The following is a 21875-nucleotide window of genomic DNA, read 5'->3' as shown; positions in this document are numbered from 1 at the left end:
ATGAAGCTGGATGTTATTTCCTCCTTAAGATACCACATTGTCGCTTATCATAAGGGTGGAATATTTATATGAACAACATGTCAGCGCGTCCTTGTGGCAAGCAACAATATAGCAGAACATCACAAGTATTTTAGGTTTCAACACTCGTTTAAAATAGTCAAATGTCTTCACCCCGACATTGGCAGAATTCACCTTGCTTAAATTAGCGAGGAGTAAAAGCCATGACAGAGAAACAAAAAAAAAGTATTTCAAGTTACTAGATGAATATTGCTTTGGTATAGAAATGTTTAAAATGAAATTCAGTTCTTCTTGTCCTGAGGCATCTCAGAAGTGCAAAGGTCCTTGAGGCCTAGCTTCAATCCCGCTGCTATAGTATGAATTTTCTGAGATGATTTTTTGGCTTTTGCCGTAATCTGTTAAACAAAAGCCTTTGTTTCTATTATTCACGGCGGCTAGCTCCCGTTTAAACGGCACGCGCTAAAGTCTCAGTGTAGTTAAAAAGCAACTATCATGATAGTAATAAGGTTCAAATCCATAAAAAGCCATTTCGGAGATAGGTAACACGTTTTGTCATCTTCGAAAAAAGTTACCTGCATACTGCGAACTGTTTCATAAATTTGAACCTTATTGCTATCATGATAGTTGCTTATTAACTACACTGAGACTTTAGCGCGTGCCGTTTAAATGGGAGCTAGCCGCCGTGAATAATAGAAACAAAGGCTTTTGTTTAACAGATTACGGCAAAAAACAAAAAAACCATCTCAGAAAATTCATACTATAGCTCATTGGACTGTTTCCACGAGTTCATGCTAAATTCAGTTCTTATTTAGTCTTAATCTCTGTTGCAGCTTTGCGTAACCTAGGTTTTGCTGTTTTGGGTTTCTTCTTAACTTTCTTTGTAGATTGAGTAGAATCATCGGTATCAGAGTTATCGGACAGTATATTCAACTTGTTATTCCTTTTGCTCTGGATAGCTGTAGACACGAAGACACCTTTCCTGAATCTGGACTTTGCTTTGTCGGGATTAGGTTTCTGTGTGGGTTGGGTGTTCCGTGGTATATCGGTGAAACTTGGATTGTTCATGTATGGGGATCCTTCGGATTTAGTATGTTTTAGCCTGAAAGAAGAAAAGATTGTTTACAAATCTTTATGTCTAAGCTAAATTCGCACTGAGTTGAACAGTAGGTACATAACCACAAAATTAAAATTTTGAAAAAACCTCCGACCGCGACATAGCGGACCGATTTTCATGAAACATGTCTAAGAACACTCCCGACTAACTCAGCTTTCAAACAAAAAAACTAAATCGAAATTGGTTCATCCGTTCGGGAGCTACGATGCCACAGACAGACACACACGGATAGACAGACAAACAGACAGACAGACAGACAGACAGACAGACAAACAGACGGACAGACGGACAGACGGACAGACGGACAGACGGACAGACACGTCAAACTTATAACACCCCATCGTTTTTGCGTCGGGGGTTAAAAATGGGTAAATTTAATAATGTTATTTTCATAGGAAATTAACATGAAGACATTACAACCCTTTTTCATTGATTGATCTAATTTCATGCGAACCTTGGTCCAAATCTACTTATTTTTTTTTATTTTCTTCGATGACAAATAAAACATGATGATATTTCATTTTATGAGTATTTTGTACAGTCAGCAAACAAAAATATATATTTGGATGTCTGTTGCTCACTTTCAACACTTGACAAGTTTATTTAGTGTATAACATAGAGGAATAAGTAAGGGAAGAGTGTAAAACTCCATACATCAGTAAATGCGAGTTATTTGTATAGTGACATCTAGCGACAATCACGCGTCAATCACGCGCAGTACTGCTACTTGTCAATAAATGTCCCGACGAACGAAGAGTCTAATGCTCACCAATTTTTAGCTAATATTACAATAATAGTATTAATCAGTGTTCTGTTTTCAATTCCTTCTGCTTGTAATATAAGTTGTAAACTGTTCCAATATTAAATTTTTGGCAGACGAGACACTATTGACACCTAGTATCGAGTAGTGGTACTGATAATTCACGCCTTTTGACGCGTGATTGTCGCTAGATGTCACTATAACTTGCCTATACAAATAACTCGGATTTACTGATGTATGGAGTTACAACTCTTCCCTTATTCCTCTATGGTGTATAATCTGCAAGAACTTACTTTCCCTTTTTCTTCCAAGTTTTTGGTGATTTTCCAGCAGATTCTAACAATTCATCTCCAGCATTTGGCACTTTAAGAGAAATCTTCTTGGACTTAGTTTTCTTCTTTTTCTTGTCCTCTTTACTCTTCTTTCTTTCTCCTTCAATCTCTTCCAATTTTTTTGAACATGACCTTAAAATTTCAACATTATATTTCAATGATTTCTAAAGATTTTCATATAAAGGTCATATAAAAGTTAATTGGTCACAGGTTGACTGAGAGAAATCCCTTTCGCTGGGCGGGTTGTCGCCATACAAGCGGGCAGTTATAAGTAACGTCCGGATTCTGGGTTAGTGCGCCATTTTTTTGGTATTAGGTAAATATGTTAATGTGTCACTATAAATAAGTAAAGGAAAAACTATGCATTTTCATTATTCTTGAACGAAGTATGTAATTAATTAATTATAGACGTTAAACTTTCGTGAGACATATTAAAATATTTAATGAAACCGACGGAGGCCTCCTAGGGACCTCTAAAATTGGCCCGAAACATGTTGCAGCAGTAGCGAATAGCGATATAATAACGTGAGCACAACCGTGGTTTCATCAAATATGTAATGATAAAATAAAAATAACTATACCTACCGTAACAAAGCCTCACTGTCCGTGAAGTACGAGTTCATGGCAAAGCTCGAGATGCCCCAGGACAGGGGTCCCTTCTCCTCAGCAGGGACTCCGGTCCACACGTTTCTCTTCAGCACGTTCAGTTTTACCTGCAGCTCTGCCGGCTGCAAGTTCCTGTTCCTACTGTCTGATAGAAACCTACAGAACAAATATTAAGCATTACGTTATTTTTTACTCGACATGTTTCTTACAGGTTAGTCTACGGCTGATGGTAACATGTACCTGATCGCAAAATTACTAACGTTTTGACGTTAGTCACTTTAAACCAATAGGCTAGTGGCTCTATGAGCTGTAGATCATCGTGATAGGCTTAGAAAAATCAAAAGTGATTATAATGTTAGTTTGACACTAAAGTCACTGTGTCTTGAGCGCCATATTATATGCTATTGGCGCTAAGTCCTTTAGATTTTCGTTCGAATCGTTTGAGAATTGGGACCAGTAGATGAGAACATCCGGACATACAAAATGTAAATCGAATGAAACCCTAGACCTACGCTGTTGCTCCGGTCAATAAGAAGGAAAGGTTCCTTTAGATTCCCTAATTGAAATTTAACTATCATAAAGTAGAAGCTCCGGGGTAGGGTTGTAAATAGAAAAAAAACCAAATGTTTTTTTTCAGAATTGTGAAAAAAAACATGAAAAAAAAACCGAGCACCATGGTTTTTTTTCTAAATATCGTTTTTTTTCAGATGAACAAATAATACGACAGTAACGGTTTTTCGTGAGTTGTAACGTGTTTCAATAACAATAACGTACATTTTAATTCAATTAACATTCAGTATACAAACGTTTATTGGGGAATCCCCGATGCTGCGTGTAGCGGTGGTGTTGCCAACAGTAAATAGTGATAACTACCAACTACAGATTTCGTAAATGTTACTTTTATAAGACCAGAAATTAAAGTTATTTGATTAAATTCGTTTAATAGTTAACATTAAGTCTAAAAACCCGTATAGAAGTATTAACTACTTTGCAAATTTTGAGATTTCGTACTTTAGAAAAAAAACATACTCCAGAAAAAAAACTGTTTTTTTTTCACGGTTTTTTTTCATGTTTTTTTCAAGCCAGAAAAAAAACCGTTTTTTTGCAACCCTACTCCGGGGGCCCGGCTTCAGCGACTCACGGTCTTCATGGATAGATGTTTGAAATCGAGACGATGTTGGAATTCCTTGGGCGAGGTTTATTATTACGTTAGGCCGCTGACATATTTTTTGTGATCAATAATATTGTCTTACTTTGGCGGAGGCAAGCATCTAAACTGATGCCACGAAGAAGGTATCAATCTTGGCTTCTCTGTAGGCTCATTAAACATGGATACGCTGCGAGGACGTCTACCTAAAGGAGTTTTCTTTTCCTTGTCTGATTGATATGGAGAGTCACTTGTCTGAAAATATAACCACAAAATAAAATTTTTGAAAAAACCCCCGACCGCGACATAGTAGACCGATTTTCATAAAACACGGCTAAGAACACTCCCGACTAACTCAGCTTTTAGAGAAAAAAAACTAAATCTAAATCAGTTCATCCGTTCGGGAGCTACGATGTCACAGACAGACACACACAGAGACAGACAGACAAACAGAGAGACAGACAGACAAACAGAGAGACAGACAGACAAACACACAGACATACACGACAAACTTATAACACCCCTTCGTTATTCTGCACTATCTTAATGATTCATGTAACTTTAAAAACCTACTGCTTAGTGCTTATACTTTACCGGTGCCGGTATAATTTTCAGTTCTGGCGGCATTTTCTTTTTCCTCCTAGGTTTAGATTTTGTAGAATGCAGAAGTTTTTGAACCCGTCTTATAGGACTGAGATTTTCATCACAAGATTCGGCGTCCGAGGATCCGTCGGTCATAGCGTCTGATGTCAAATCAATTGTCGCTCTTGAAACCTGAAAAAACATTTTAAAACTCTATGTATATGTATGACAAGCAATAGCCGCCTTTACACAGTCGCTCTATTGTGCGCGCACAGGGCGCGCATGACTGCGTGTTGTTAGTTTTTAAGGTTCACGTTCTTTCGCGCGTGATTGCGCGTCGAAGTTTTTGAGAATGGAAAGAGCGCGTTCTTTTCCGTCTCCTCCCGCCAGCTTTACACGCGCATTCTTTCACACGCGATTGCTGTATCACGCGCGATAGAGCGTCTGTGTAAAGGCGGCTAATAAGATCGTGCATAAATAAGGCTGCATAAATCTGAGACGCTCTTGTGACTCTAAACATGAGATTGTGTCAGATATTTTTGCGTCCCTCTTCTTTTCGGCGATTGTAAATAAGATAGCAAGTTCTTGCAAAATTATTCTACCTGTAAAGTTTCTCGCTTAGTTTTCTTCTTTTCGATGCGGTTAATTTTCTCCAATTTTATTCTTTGTTTTCTCGGTTGCTGCAAAGGAGGATCATTGAGTATTTTGTATGATCCTAGGTCCAAGGAGGGCATTTTGAGCTCTATACTCACATCGCTGATATCTCTATGGATATTGGGCAAAATGGGAGAGGATGGTGGTGCCGGTTGGAGCACCTCTAATGGTCTTCTTATTGCTCCTGATTCTGAACTACTACTGGATGTATCTCCTTCGTCACTGAAAAGCATATTTATTGTTTCATTTCAATTACATCGAAGGCTACGACATGGTCGTCATACCCTAACGTCAATAGCTACCTGGAGTAATCAGACAAATCGATATTAGTTGGTTCATCGGCATTTGACCCTTCCTTCAACAGCCTTGTTACAATTTTCGTCCTCAGCCTTTCTTTGCTCGGATCTTCGTCGTAAAAGTCGAGTAAAGTTTCACAAAACGTTCGTCCTAAACTCTCGTAATCCTGAACTGAGAAATGCGTGGACATCCTGCTGCCCAACTCTGAACCTCCGAAAGATGCTTCCATCGTGTAGCTGTTTGCCACTCCGAGCATCCACACAACCACTCTGCCTGTTCCTTCTTTACTTCGTTGGATTCTGAATTTGCAATTTTCAAAAGAGAACTGTAACAATTTGTACCTCTGTAGCGTTTTCATATACTTTATCTAGATTTTTTTCTGTATACCTTAAGTTTTATAAATACCTTGTCTGCAGCATTTTTGTGTAACATCAAGGGAAAAACCTGTTCTTGTAATCTTCTATCTGTATTTCTTCTACTTTCACAGCCGTAAATAAATATGTTATGTTTTCGAGAATGCGCGTGTAAATCCAAGTACATCGCTACACCGCACTCTTCCTGCAATCTGAATATAATTTATTTATAATGTGATTTGATACTTATTTAATTAGCTATTGAATCTCCTAAAGTAAAAACGCATGTAACAGATTTCCAGGGTTGAAGTGGTTTCATTAGGAATCCGTCTAAAAGAGTTTTGCAAGAAGCTTTAAGAAACCAATAGAATTTATGACATACCAGTGATATTACGCTAAAGAAGGAAAGGAAAATTGGCCATTCATAATTCTAAAAGACAATAGGAAAGGTTTGAATCGAGAATAATACCTTCGAATCATCAATTTAGTATGCCAAACAGGTGGATACGTCTCTCGTATAACAGTCCTATATTGCCTGTTCAGATCCTTTCCGGTCAATGAGCACCGATTATTGCCCACGATTACCTGGAACGATTGTAAACTGTTAACAACCTTTTGTGTGGAGTGAATAATATCTAGGTCAACTACTCACGCCATCCGGGTTCAGCATTGGCACCAGTTTGAATATAAACTTTTCGCGCAACTCGCGTGCTTGATTTGAGTCACCGGTTAAGTAGTCTATGAAACCTTTCATCATCCATGAAGATGGGGTTTCTCCAGGATGTACTCTCCCTGTTATAACCACTGCTTTCTTCTTCTGAGAAATCGTAAGAAAACTATTATAATACAATCGAATAGCTTAAAATGTTACAAAATACAACATGGTTATTGGATCACCTTTGGCTCTAAATCGTTGGGGTTAGGAGGAGCAGTAATGGTTAGATAATAAACATTATTCCCAGCTAAAGTCCGACAAAGTAGCCTCAGTTTGGAGAACGTAGATTTGACTGGATGCGATTGGAGTCTTGATAAGTATTCCTGTAGATCGGAGTATGTGTACGGGTAGCAGTGTGCAATGTATACCGCGTCGTCCGCATGAGGAAATTCTATATTAAATGTTAAGGTGTAGTTTGGAAATTGTTCCTCTTCTTCGCATCTGTAAAGATGAGATTATTAAAGTTGCAAACGGGACATAATCGCGTATAACTAAGTTTTTAAACTAAGGCAGGTCTCGGAGAAGAAGTTGGCTTTCGTCGACTCAACCAATTAATTTGACATCCAGAAAAGACAAACTGACGTATGACTCCATTGCATACTTAATTACTTACTTACTTCACTGGCTCAGCGACCCAAAAAGGATCTTTGCCTCCGACACAAGAGATCGCCACTCTGCCCAATCCTGTGCCACTTCACGCCGTACATTGCTCTTCTGACACCATTGCATATTACCATTGCACTTTATCTTGGGATAAAGAGTCGTTGGAGGTTAGTTTAAGAACTTAGTTATACGCGATTAAATTCCGTTTGTGTTTGTGAACATTGTAAAAGTTTAAATAAAACGATATCCGTTTGTCAAAATATAGCGAAGCTGCGAGTTATCTTTTAACTGACCAGCTTACTTACGTAGGGTCATTCTTGTAGTACGCGATGTTATCGCCGCACCGCCTCCAACCAATCGAATGTAGGTTAGCGTCTTTCGTGGAGTACAATAAAGGTCGCATGCCTTCGTTGTATAAGCTTTCCGCCTTTGATAAGTTTACTATGGAAAACCTGAATAGACAATAAAATATTTTAACTAACATGGATAAGTCAGAAGATACGTCTGGCTAAGATTATTTGTGTCGTAGTCTAGTCAAAAATCCAACTTTTTTGGTTGTATCTGGTTGTGTCTTTTTGCAAATAAATTAGCAGTATCCTTATGGCAAACAATAGCGTGGTACGGGAATTTAATGAGGGAAGATAGTCCTTATAGGCAAAAAAATGTTAGGGATGAATGTTGATTGTTGACGGACGGTGAGGAAGGAGTAAACACAAATAATGATGGATGGATTGTGTGAAAGAGGGTATGAGAAAGAAAGAAATGAGTGCTGAGATGACGAAAGTTGAAAAACAAGTTGTACCGACCTCACATAACGTAGGATAAGGGTAGGAGGAAGAAGAAGAAGAGTATTCTTATGGCACGCCAAAAAGTGGAATTTTAATTAGTCAATTTACTTACCTGTACATCATTTGCTTTTTGGTGTTCGTCACTTTAAAATAAAACCATTGCATATGCCTGTTCGTGTAAAGATCGGTCCTTAAGTGAAGTTCGTAATAGGAAGACGTGATTTTCACAGCTTTTGCTAGGTTCCCACTTTCGAATCTCGATTCAAATCGCAACTCATCTTCGCCCCCCGCACTGGCACAAGCTGATATGTACAGGCGCGAACCGCCCACGGTAGATCTACTAAACTGAAAAAAAAAACGGTGAAGTTACTCACAGTGTCCTCATAAAGGTATACAATACATACTCTTGGGTCGTCTCGTTCCTTTTACGTCACGTTCCTAAATTTGTCCCATTCTGCTTTCATAAGCCGTTCTTTATTCGTCACGATCGTCGATGGTCTTTCTCAACTACGGTCAATTTCGTTATTCATCTTTATCTTAATCCGCCTCGTTCGTCACTCGTCATAATCTTCTTTCAGCATGTTCGCAGTTAAATCGATGGTTTTCGTGTTTTTTCGCAGTCTTGCGTCGGTACCAACTTAGAATATGACCAAATACGACATGACGAAAAACAATTGAGTCGAAGTAAGAAAAAGGCCAACAACTCACTATGGTCAAAGACGATAAATACTGCAGACTAAGTTGACGAATAAGGAATGGCTCACGAAAGCAGAATCGGACAAATTTAGGAACGTGACGAAAAACGAATGAGTCGACCCAAGAGTATACCGTCATAAAGTTAGGCACTCAAAATGTGCCAACTTGACTCCCTCTAAACGTACGTCACACATAAGATGTGGTTCTTAAATGGTTCTTATGGAGCGTGCAATTCGTCACTACTTTTAAAAAAACTTGTATCTTCGTCTGTCAATGAAAAGAAAATTGTAGTAAGTATGTATGGAATGCATATAGACTTACTGCGTTTTAACTTTGAGGAGCAGCGTGAGATACGAGATTTTTTCAAAGTAGTGACGAATTGTAACATTTGTAACTTCAGTGAAAACAAATATTAGTAAATATACGGTAGCGTCTTTTTGGAAATGTCATAGAACTCATAGATGACTCACATAGTTGACGGCACTCATGGGGTAGTACTGAAAGATGACAGTCCCAGCCTCCTCTCCCACTGGCTGTGGCCGTAACTCCTTCCCTGTAGCATTGTAATATGGCTCTGGACACGCAGGGCTCCATGATATGTGTTGTATTCTCTCCTCTACTACCTGGGAAGAAAATTTAGCTCAGAAAAGATTGATTACCTTTTGTAATTATGCAAATTGGTTGGTTACAGTCACAGTCTCCTGCAATGTTTCCTACTCTTCGTAGGTCACAAAAATATAATCCTCAGTCTGGCGTGCGCTGCCATTACGTTCGGACGCATTCCTTTGTTTACTTGTTTGTAATACCGATTTTTAGTGATTTACAGCGAGTGATACAACTCTGAGTGTGTACAAAGTGATTATAATGTCTTTAGTATTGATAATACGTGAAAAACTAAGTTAATTCGTGGTTTATATTCGTGGAGGGGTTTTTTAAAACTACCCTCATTTTTTAATATGAGTGATCGGGAGGAGAACTCCGGCCCCGGGCCGGCTGGGATGTCCCCAGAATCAATCAGGAAGGTTATTTTGGGCTCCGAGGGCTCCCTTCGCGGAGATGGGGAGATGGACTTGCAGTGGGATGACGGAGATATGAGTTACGGTAACAATCACGCTCAGGAGCGCGAGATAGACGCTGCGGAGCTTCGAGGCGATAAGAGACGATTAGAGACGGAGATAGGGGGTGATGAGGATGATGAGGGTTATACGGTCGTATCTAGGAATAAACGTAGAGATGTACGTCGCTCACCCCCTTCGATTAGCCCTCAGCCAAAGTCCGACGATATTGTCTATGAGATTTCCGTTAACTCCAAAGAAGTGCTCCCGAAACAGCTGGGGTTTGCAAAGCTTTTATCGAGTCATAATGTGCAGGGCGTCTTAAGAGTAATTTATAAAAGTCCGTACAAATTACTGATCAGATTTGATAGCGACATTAACGCAAGCAAATTTTTGGAAAGTGACGTTGCGAAGAAAGATGATTGGATTTGTAGAAATACTAATGAGTTGCCATTCTGCTACGGGGTAGTCAGAGACATAGACTTTGATGTTGATGAAAAGGACCTCAAAGATATTTTAGTGTGTGATTCAGATGCAGAGATCTTAGCCGTCAAACGATTAAATAAAAGAGATGGGCAAGGCAAGTGGGTAAAAAGTGAAACCGTGCGTATTTGCTTTCGAGGGTCAGTTCTGCCCCCTTATGTTAAGGCGTATGGATGTCGAATGGCGGTAGACTCGTATAAGTACCCTGTTACGCAGTGTTCGAGATGTTGGCGCTTTGGGCATGTCAGTAAGTTTTGTCCATCCAAGGCACAAATCTGTCCTAAATGCGGAGAAAAACACGAAAATTGTGAAACAAAGAAGTTCCAATGTGTGAACTGCAAGGGAAACCATTTATCTTTGATGAAAAGTTTATGTCCCGCGTTCCTCAGAGAGAGATCCATTCGCATATTCATGGGAGTAAATAGTTGCACATATAAAGTAGCTTTACAGAAAATTAACGAAGAAAAAAAACAGAAGACTGTTATAACTAGTGTCTTCCAGGCTAGTCAAGCCTCGCTACCGAATTCAACCGGGGAATCCTTGAATTCCGCTTATAGAAATGTATGTGCTGGAGCTTCTGGTGTCAGTAACATACATTTGGAAGGAGAGCACCCTGAGATAGAAATAGAAGAAAGTGCACCTCAGAAGAAGAAAATTGAAAGCAAAAATAAAAAGCTAAGTGACAAAAAACAACGTAAATCTAGAAGAAAGGAGAAATATAATATGAGTGTTGATGAATCATCTGATACAGAAAGTATTGTTCCTTCAAATGACGCAGCCCCAGTTCAGCAATCTCGAAGGACTCGCAAAGAAAGAAAGTCATTAATTGATAGATTTCTAGACAAGATAAAAGAAGCAATTGCAAGCGAGGGAGATCTTGAAAATAAAGTAAAGCTATTTATGGAATTTATCTGGAGTGAGGTTAAGAAGTATGTTCAGAAATTTTTCACTATAGAGATGTTGTTAAAGCTATTTGAAAATCAAAATAATGGATAGTAACGCCCAAAAGGATTTGATAAGTATATACCAATGGAATGCTAACAGTTTAAAACCTAAAGCTCGTGACTTTGAACTTTTATTATTACAAAATAAAATCCATATGGCTTTTGTAAGTGAGACCTGGCTTTCTACTCAAACTATTCTAAAGTTAAGTGGTTATAACGTAGTAAGAGCAGACAGGCACGATTCTTATGGCGGCTTGTGTGCCATCATACATAGATCAATAAAATTCTCACATAGGCCTTACAATATAACTAATTGTGACATGCAAGTAATGATTATTGAAATATTTAATATTCCTGGCCTTAAACATATTATATCGATATATTGCCCTCCTTCCACATCTACTAATCAACATGATTGGGACTCGATCTTCAGTTTTGTTAAGTCAGAATGTTTAATCATAGGTGATATGAATGCTCATCATGCGCTATGGTCATCTAAGTCTGACCGAAGAGGAGAATCTGTCTACAAAGCTATGTTTGAAAATGATTTTGTATGCCTGAACGACGGTTCGCACACTCGCATTAAATGGGTTAATGGCAGTCTGCAGACTTCTTCACCTGACATCTCATTCGCTTCAACAGACATTGCTACTAATGTTACCTGGCAAACATGTAATGAAAATTTAGGCAGTGATCACGTGATAGTAAAGATGAACTGTGGATATATGCGCTCTAAAAATTTTATCAAGAAGAGGAACTATAAGGAGGCTAATTGGGCGGAGTACAATAAAGAAGCAGAAATAGTGTTTGATACTTCAGTGTGTGATGATGTTCAAACTAGTTATGATTTATTTTTGAATAACATCCAATCACTAGCTGATAAACATATTCCTTGGATCAAAATAAGTGAGGACCCTTCATCAAAATTTAGACCTAAACATTATTGGAACCCAGAAATATCCAAAGCAGTAGCAGAAAGACGTCTCGCCCTGGCAAAGCTGCGACGTAATCCCACTCCATTAAATCTTTCTTGCTGGCAAACTAAGGTGTCAAAAGCCAATGAGCTCATTAAAAAAGCTAGCTCGAAGGCGTGGAAAGACTTCTGCACTAGCATCAACCAAGAATCATCGGCTACCAACATGTGGAGGAAAATGAGGTGGATGAAGGGAAACTCTGCAGGCCGCGCTGGAGTTGACCCAGACAACGCTAGAATTTTGCTTCGATCATTAACCCCGGATAGTGTTGCTGAACCAGACCCGTCTTTTTCTTGTGGACAAACTTCTGTTTTAGAAATTCCAATTTCTCTCACTGAATTACTAAACTGTTTAAAAAAGAAGGATACTTCCCCAGGCGTTGATAACATTTCCTATTCTATGATTTATAACCTTTCAAACAATGGTAAATTAATGTTGTTAAAAATATTTAATCTCATAATGCAGACTGGTGTTGTCCCGGATCAGTGGAGAGATATTCAAATAGTTCCTATACTTAAACCGGGGAGGGACCCTGGATTATCATCTTCATTACGTCCGATTTCTTTAATGTCTTGTCCGTGTAAAATCTTACATCTGATACTTATGAAGAGAATTGAATGGTTCGTTGAAAGTCGAGGTCTCCTTCCCAGCTCATCCACTGGTTTTAGACGGTCCCAGTCTTGTTTAGATAATTTAGTTTTGCTTACTACTGATATTCAGCAAGGATTTTCTAAAAAACAACCTACTGTTGCTTGTTTTATCGACATTGATAATGCATATAACAACATAAATATAAGCTCATTAATTGACGTTTTACAAAGTGTAGGCATAGGTGAAAGGATATGTAAATATTTATGGAATTTTCTTTCTGATAGACGCTGTAGAATTCTTCAAAATTGTAAAGATAACCTTTTAATTAGACATACACACCAAGGATTAGCCCAAGGAGATCCCATATCGCCTCTCTTATTTAATATTGCAACTAGGAAGATAGGTAATAGTATTAATAATGTTTGTATTTCACAATACGCTGATGATTTTGTATTGTATAAAACAGTAGATAATGGGCGGACTTTAGATACAGTTAATGCTCTTCAACTTTCTATTGAATGTTTGGTTGATTGTTTAGAAAAAGTAGGCTTACATCTATCTGAGACTAAATCAAAAACATGTGTTTTTAAAAGATCACGAAAAGATGTTAATGTTAATATAGTTGTTAATGGCAAGCCTCTCGAGGTTGTTCGTAGAGTTAAGTATTTAGGATTATGGCTTGATTCATCTCTGAGATGGGGGCTTCATATAAAGGAGCTTTGTGAAAGAAATTACAAACATATTAATATTTTAAAGGTTCTAGCGGGCAGGTCTTGGGGAGTTCACCCTAAACATCTTAGGCGCCTTTATATATCGCTCTTAAGAAGTCGTCTGGACTATGGTAGTTTCATTTATGGAAGCTGTGCCTTCTCTCATTTGAAGAAACTTGATATTTTACAAAACAGAGCTTTACGCGTGTGCGGAGGCTTCATACGTAGCACGCCTATTATAGCTATGGAAAGTGAACTCTCCATTCCTCCCTTGTCTGTGCGGCGATATTGGTTAGGTTGTAGATTTTTACTAAGAATAAGATCTAAAACAAGTTGCCCCATTATATTAGCGTTACAGAACATTTTGACTAAACGAAGTCTATTTAGTGATACAAATTTTCCTTTGTTGGCAAACATATATGATGAATGGAATCATCTACCTGTACATCACTCTGACAAATTGGATATGTACTCTCTGAATACGTGGGTATCCTCGATCGACATTAGGTCATGTGTGATTGATAGAATTGATTATATTGATGTTCCTAAACGGCACCATCAGAATGAGGCGTTGAAAAATTCTACATTGAGAATGCTTACTGAGCAGTATGATCAATTCTATAAATTATACACTGATGGTTCGAGATGTGTACAGGGTGTTGGAGCAGCTCTGTTTGATCCTCAGTGCAATGTTTCACTCATGTGGAAGCTGCATGATGACGCGTGCATTATGCGAGCTGAACTTGTAGCTATTAAAGAGGCGTTGTCTTATGCAAATAATCTAGCTAATAGTACTCCCGTTGTAATACTATCTGACTCAAAGAGTGCACTTCAACACCTTAACCGTTGTGTTCATGGACAAAGAGGCATGCCTATTGCATATGAAGCTCTCCAGTTGATTAATGAGTTTGCTTGCAATGATGGGGTGGTCAGATTACAGTGGATTCCTTCCCACATAGGTCTAGCCGGAAACGAGAATGTAGATAAGCTTGCTAAGACCGCTGTAATGGATGGTTCTGTACTAGATTCTAAACCATACTCAAGTGAAGTAATTCCCAGTATTAAAAAAGGAGTTTACAAAAATGGGAATACCATTTTGGAGAACAATCGCTGTCAAAGGGTGTAGGAATCTGGTACAGAACTATTCAAGCTAGACCCTTATGGATTCCCTGGTTTGACTCTGCCAATCTCGCTAGAAAAGTGTTAGTCTCAGCTTTCCGAGTCCGGTCTGGGCACATTCCTACAAACAAGTTTCTGTGTATGATGGGTGTTAAGCCATCCTCACTGTGTTTAGACTGCCAGAAGACTGATGACCTGTCTCATGTGTTGTTGGACTGTGTCCGGAACTTGGACTTGAGGAATAGAATTTTTGGTGGCTCGGGCTCCATGCACAATGGACAGATCAATTGCTGGTTGGCAGAGCCAATGTCAGACAAGGCAATCAGTGTATACCACTTTATAGATCTCTCCCTTCAGTAGGGAGATTTGTAAGCACCCATGAGGCTGACATGTTCACCCAGAGTGTCCAAAGCCTCGACAAAAATAAGATTAAAAAAAAAAAAAAAAAAATATAATCCTACAAATAAGTTCACGGCAGATATTTTTACGGTTTTCCAAAACCTTAGAAAAAGGCAAACAATTCATATGACCAAAGAGTACTGACAGTACTGACGAAAGTGACGAAAAAAAAATAGGTAACGAAAGCAGATTGGGACGAATTTTAGAATTTGACAAAAAACGAATGAGACGATCCAAGACGAAGTTCCTAATGTTCCTATTGCTATAAAGCGGTTCCAGTTTCATATCAGTGTCTAACTTGTGTTAAGGGTTAAGGCCTCTAGCTTAGCTTCTAACTATAGGTATAGGCGCTTGTTGGGGACAGTCCAGCTCCTTAGTCAACGCAAACAACTCCCTAGGTTCCTTCAGCTTGGCCGTCGTCCGAAATGTCTTAGACGCCAAGACCGTTGTCCGAAATTTTTTGACCGTCACGTCACGACGTAAGTTCATACACCTACATCAAGTATGGACTCGCGAGTGAGAGCGCAAGTTACCCTAAACTGTAAAACTTGTGGTGAGGCTATATCTTACTTGGCATTCTGAAGACCATCCAGGCGCTTCTTGAGGATAGTTCAGCTCCTTAAAGCAACGTAAACAACTCTTTTGGTTCCTTCAGCTCGGCCGTTGTCCGAAATGTCTTGAACGCCAAGACCGTTGTCCGAAATGTCTTGGACGGCACGACGCAAGTCCTTACCTACATCAAGTATGCATTCGCGCGTGAGAGCAAATTGCGCTAAACTGTTAAACTTGTGGTGAGGCTATATCTTACTTGGCATTCCGAAGACCATCCAGGCGCTTCTTGAGGATAGTTCAGCTCCTTAAGGCAACGTAAACAACTCTCTTGGTTCCTTCAGCTCGGCCGTTGTCCGAAATGTCTTGAACGCCAAGACCTATGTCCGAAATGTCTTGCCTATATCAAGCATGGATTCGCGCGTGAAAGCGCAAGTTGCGCTAAACTGTTAAACTTGTGTTAAGGTTCAGGCTATATCTTACTTGGCATTCCGAAGGCCATCTAGGCGCTTGTTGGGGACAGTCCAACTCCTTAGGCAACGCAAACAACTCCCTAGGTTCCTTCAACTTGGCCGTCGTCCGAAATGTCTTGGCGTCCGTGCTGACTTCGAACTGATTCGTTTTGATGTTGTTTTGAAGAAAGTTCGATATGAACGTGCCTGTTGAAGTTGCGTGATCAATTAGTCTGAACGAACTAAACACTTATGCAATTTAGTTTAGAACTAATTTGGCAGGTAACTCGGCCGAGAGCATGTCGGGCCATGCTCAGTGTAAACCAACCCGTTACAATAAGTTGCATTGAAGGGGACGGTTAAGTTCATTAATTATCTTATCATCAGTTCAATACTGTCGATGTCAATGATTTTTGTTATATTTTTCGTCGTGTAACAAATTTTTGACGACAATTGAGCCTATAACTATAACGAACAAAAGCTTCGCAGTTCTTTAGGCAACTTTTTTTTACATTAAAGGAGTAAGGTGCATTAGGCTAATTCCGAATGACAGAAATGATCGGATAATTCCGATAGGGGAATCTTGTTATGATGGAAATAATGGTGATTTTTATGTGACTTTCGGAATTAGGTATGCACCTTACCGGTTTTTCGATAGTTTTCATTTAACATCTTTGTTATACATATACACTATTTTTTATATTTTTATGACCCATAGTTCAAATCTTAGATGACAGTAACCACTCCAAATTAAATTTAAGTGTTTATACAGTCCTCTAACAATTTACCTTTATTACAAATAGGAAACAGTGTCGCCTGTAACGATTTAACTTGTTCTAAATTGGCTATCAACAAATTATCTTCCAAAACTGGGTCTCTACTGGGAATAGGCAGTGCCAGCGTCACTGTAGTACTTTCTATATACTCCTGTTTCCGTTGCTCCTCCATTTCCACCATCATTGCTTCCTGTGCCCTTTCAAGTTGTTTCCACCATAACATTTTATTCTACGACAATCATTGAGAATTCTCGCGGACTGGCGATAGTCAGATTTTTATCGCCAGGCTTATGGTTGCCATGGTAACCGAGTGCTTTGTTGTGACTGAGCGAGCAGCGGGCCGCGCGACCGAAGTGGGACTGACGATTTCGTGTAAGGCCCTAATATTTTGGGTATCGGAAGACTATCATGCTTCGATCGCACTAAATCTCGTTCATTTGCGTCAGAAGGGCATTGTTAACATTTATCGCAGTTTTAGAGACCTAGTTATGTTGTATGCGTATTTTGCATTTTATGATTAAACGAGCGATTCGATGAAAATCTACTTTAGATATTGATTTTAGCGAGGTTCCATGACCTTATAAAAATAGCATCTTTATCTATTAATAACATAACTGATCCGCCCTTCTGATAGTTTAAGCTTTTGAAAAACATTCCTTTACTATGATTCATGATATAATAGATTATAGAAGCAATAAATTAAACCGTACCTATTAGACTGTACTCAAACTGACCAATATTTTGATTAGCGAATTTTAGCCCTTAGTTTGACAAAAAATCTTAATCATTTTAAATATTATTCAACAACAAAGAAATAGGTAGGTACAATCTATTTTTTAATTGTTTGCTCGTGTTACAGACGTTTTACAAACCCCTACTTAACTAGTTTGAAATTACATAATTATTAATTATACATGAAATGTAATGAAATAAAATGTATTCTAAACAACACGTTACATCTTGACAGTTGCATAAGTGGTAAATGTACAGATTGTTGTTCCAAAAAGGATGCCACTCAGCATGTGTCGGAGCACATAGTGCCACGACGCTGATTTTCAGTGGACCTTTAGACTTATATGATAAGGAATACATACATATCACTTACCATTTTCAATTTGCTGCTCGCATATTTCGCCTTCCATTTTTTATAAATTTATAGCTCTATTTAATTGTCCTGTCCCATCCAATTATATTCCAATCCATTTCCAGCTTTTCCAGCAGTAGTACCAATTTTATTCGTTCAGGTTACTCAAGCTAATTTATCCCTGCTTTTCTGTGCTGCTTGATTTCATAATAATGTTCGGAGCAAACAGATATGTATATTATTGGTAACGTGCGAAATCGGCGAATGGAAAACAGACGAATTTTCGTAAACACATACAAAATATTACGGAGTCTTCCACATTATTTCTATGTAGTTATAAGTTATAACTAATTTTGCTTTATAATGTTTAACGTGAAAATCACACAGCACGCGTCGTCCACCTTACGAAAACGTCTAGACTGCGCGTCGAGTAGACTACATGTAAACCTGCATATGCAATTTCCTGCTAAAAATCCGCAAATTCGCGCTTAATCACTATGATAAGATTATGGTGAAAATTACTAATTTTTCAAGTAAAATCCACGATGGATTTCCCCGTAGCATAACGTTTTCTAGGAACGCCTGAAAGGTGACTGCACTTCGTCGGCTCACGACTACGTGAAAACCCAACTTCGCTAATGGCCCTATTATGGCAATAAACTTAAATTCGCTCGTAGAGCTACGAAGGAAAAGATCTGATAAGAAAATACTGTAAAAGTTGGCAGTATTTAGTTACCAAGGAAAAGATCTGATTGGAGACTTTGTAAAATGATAGTTGGCAGTGTTTCTCTCTGATAGCTTGCACGCGTCGCGTGTGCCACTAGGTACTCATAAATGACGATGAAGTTGCATTGCTTAAAAATTACAATAGATACTTTGTATGTTTTTTTTTCATTGCCACAAATGCATGTTAACCTTACCTTGACCTCCACAGTCAAGACTGTTTAATATTCTTCACAGAAACCGACTTCAGACTTCAGAAATCAGGAATTTAATTTGCAACCATAGTGCTAGTGCACAATAATAAAATTAATCCATGAAATGTTTTATACTTATTTTGCTAGTTATATTATACTAGTCCTATATCGATAGATAGTTATACGAATTAACGGTTTTTATAAGTAAGTGTAATACGAAATAATGATAATTATATTAAATAAGAATTATACAATTTGCTAGTATATTATTTGTTGTTATATGATTGATTATATATCGATCGATACGCACCCTTCATTATGCACCTCAAATAAATAACACAAAATAAATGAAATTGCTGACTTTTTAAATAAACGTACACCTAGATGATAAGATAAACTCCCGAACTCTTGTTTCAAGAGTGCAAGGCAATGATATTTGATGACCTGATCTGAAGGACTTAAATAGAAGAGTGGACAACACCGTAGCCCGAAACTGGGAACAGTGGAAACGGTAGACAAGGAGAACCGACCCCAGGTCGTTATCTGGCATACCCCGTTGGATGAGGCTTAGGGCAAGGAGAAATTGATTCCGATATCAGAACTGCACCTTTACCAGAATAGTTTTTAGAACCTGATTTTACTAATTTATTGGAAGAACCCAAAGCGCAAAAAGCAAAGTTCTGGTTCTCGAAAATAATTCCGTTCCGATCTTCATCAGCAGTTCCATTTCAAGCCTAACTCGTTCGATCGTCAATCTTTGTCTTTGTAAGATTTAAGGAGTTTTTGGAACAAAATTTGTTAAACTGAATTTTGATAAAAATGAAACTATTAAAAACCCAAAAGAAAGAAGTAGAAAAAAATACTTTTGAATGTATAACTCCTTGGTATTAAGTCGGTCAAAAATGAGATTGTCCTCATAATGACATACGGTTACGAACCATGAATCAAATTAGTTTTATAGACGAATGCGAAAGCCTTCTTTTACGTAAGCCGTTGCCTAGGATACTGCGATAGTAAAATCGATCGTTCGAGGAAAACCTCTTCCTAGAGCTTTAGGGTAAGATTTAAATAGATAAACTAGTTAGCTATTATTTTATTTTAAATTCTGACCTTGCTTGGTTATAACTCGGTAATAGCCCTTATGGTTTATGCACAACGGCATCGCTACACGACATTTGTTTTGCGCACCTTCAGTTGTTCAATCCTACGTGTTCCAGCCCAATTCGAATTTTAAGATCGTCAAATATTAGCTCTAGATACGATGAGACGGACATGACAGTATCAGAAGTGTTGTTTTGATAAGCTGCGTTTTCACTTAGTGTTCTGAACAGTTCTGAGCGAGCATTCGTTCAAAACAATTGACTTCCATACCTTTATCGGTACGAACCAACGAATGCTTGCGCGGTTCAGAACATTAAACAACAAAATTAAGTAAAAACGCAGCTTATGACGCCATTTTTAACTATCGTATCTAGAGCTAATATTTGACGTCACTAAAAATACGAATCGAGCCGTTCCTTTACACTATATCTACATATATGAAAGTATAGATATATCATCTATTCAATAGAGCAATTCCCTTTACAAATTGAATATGGAGCGGGGAAACTATATTCGTTGTGTGCGTTTTATTCGAGTTCTGACCTCATTTGGTTGTCGTCTGTGGATATGACTTTATACTGTATGCTTTTGTCATAAGGCGACAAATATATCCTATCATAGGCATTGACGTCACTGATTGACAATAAGTTTTTTGTAAAAAAAAATTTTTTTCGATAAAAGCATATTTGGAGTCAGTAATAAATAAATAAATAAATAAATATTATAGGACATTCTTACACAGATTGACTGAGGCCCACGGTAAGCTCAAAAAGGCTTGTGTTGTGGGTACTCAGCAACGATATATATAATATATAAATACTTACATACATAGAAAACATCCAAGACTCAGGAACAAATATCTGTGCTCATCACACAAATAAATGCCCTTACCGGGATTCGAACCCGGGAGTAGGTAAGGTGCTTTCCAAAGGCAAGATACCTACCCGATGGAGACAATATATAAAAACAATTCTGTTAATTTGACAGAATTCCTAAGACCAGCTCCTGTCTCCGTCATCAGAGACGCTGCAAATCATTATAATATAATATGGAATGAAATCTCCATCGGAATACTAGAAGTGGGTGGATACCTTGCATGATTTCAACCGGACAAACATATTAGGCACATAATGTACATTACAAGTAAAAAAAAATGCTTGTGAAATAAATACTCAATTTACTGCATATATCACAGACCAACCCCTATAGACATCCATTACAAGACGACTCGCGGTCACCAGCCTTACTTGTATTTGCCATGATATAAGCGCGGGCGCTCGCCGTGCCCGTACTCAGTAACGACCAAGTAACCGACCCGAAAGCAGCTCGTGTTTTTCGCAATAAAAAAAATGAAAAAGGGTATTTTGATGCCTTAAAGATGTCCACCTGTAGTGTGAAATGGTGTGGAAAGGTAACAAGAAGTTCAAATTTAAAAACGGACGGTATTACATTCCACAAATAAGTCATATTTATAATTTATTCAGAGCCGGCATAGGTCAACTTACACTGGCCACTTACGCGACAGTAGAGGGACAGTCATACTTCTGTCCCTTTTCATCTGGCGCGACTGCCTGCCGTCCTTGAAACAACCAATCGCAGCGCGCTCAACACATTCCCCTCCCGCTCCTCGCGCCCCAAGCACTGGTGATTTGTAGCACGCACAAAATTTACAATAATGGCACTCTATAGGAGGTTCTCTGTGGCATATATGCATGTAAATTTGCAAACCAATGCGACTCACGTCTCTGGTTGACGCAAATAGTGAAATCAAGGGTGGCATCTCCTGGGCGAGCTCACTCCATCGTAGGCCACCGTAGTCATCGTAGGTCTTCGCCTTTGGCTAGTCTGTGGTGACTGTGGCCAAGGGTAAGCCCATTTATAAAATAAAATCAACGATGGCGTGCACCACAGACAAGCCACGATCCACTGTCCCGCCACGGGAACCATGCTGTGACACCGTGGCAGCATATAATCAATGCCATTAATATCCTGAGGGATTGAGGGAAGCAAGGTGATTGGCCGGACGGCTGGCTGGCACGGGTCGCCGCCGATCGAT

At 38.7% G+C, this 21875-nt stretch overlaps 2 protein-coding genes across 2 annotated transcripts in view; one reads left to right on the top strand and one right to left on the bottom strand.

The window, feature by feature from the left end:
• The window catches only part of LOC125228459 (glutamine-dependent NAD(+) synthetase), a 57297-nt gene that overhangs the window by 6747 nt on the left and 28675 nt on the right, over positions 1-21875 (top strand). The window lies entirely within an intron of this gene.
• On the bottom strand, positions 686-18178 carry LOC125228460 (cytosolic carboxypeptidase Nna1). Its single transcript, XM_048133019.1, has 16 exons — positions 17823-18178; positions 15973-16148; positions 9136-9288; positions 8082-8314; positions 7487-7633; positions 6761-7019; positions 6516-6680; positions 6333-6448; positions 5916-6075; positions 5516-5835; positions 5162-5435; positions 4572-4751; positions 4084-4232; positions 2810-2986; positions 2186-2356; positions 686-1117 (listed from the first exon to the last, which is right to left on the bottom strand). Exons 1-16 carry the CDS (start codon positions 17857-17859, stop codon positions 823-825), a joined length of 3012 nt encoding a protein of 1003 aa, XP_047988976.1. The 5' UTR covers positions 17860-18178; the 3' UTR covers positions 686-822.

The sequence above is a fragment of the Leguminivora glycinivorella genome, chromosome 8, assembly GCF_023078275.1.
Source record: "Leguminivora glycinivorella isolate SPB_JAAS2020 chromosome 8, LegGlyc_1.1, whole genome shotgun sequence".
NCBI lineage: Eukaryota > Metazoa > Arthropoda > Insecta > Lepidoptera > Tortricidae > Leguminivora > Leguminivora glycinivorella.
This window is presented reverse-complemented; position numbering and strand designations above follow the sequence as displayed.

Coding starts and splice junctions, on each gene's coding strand:
- LOC125228460 (XM_048133019.1), bottom strand. CDS start 17,859: ATGGAAGGCGAAATATGCGAGCAGCAAATTGAAAATG. Junction 6,449..6,515: donor CAATGCTGAACCCGGATGGC/GTGAGTAGTTGA, acceptor CAATCGTTCCAG/GTAATCGTGGGCAATAATCG. Junction 5,836..5,915: donor ACAAAAATGCTGCAGACAAG/GTATTTATAAAA, acceptor AAATTGTTACAG/TTCTCTTTTGAAAATTGCAA.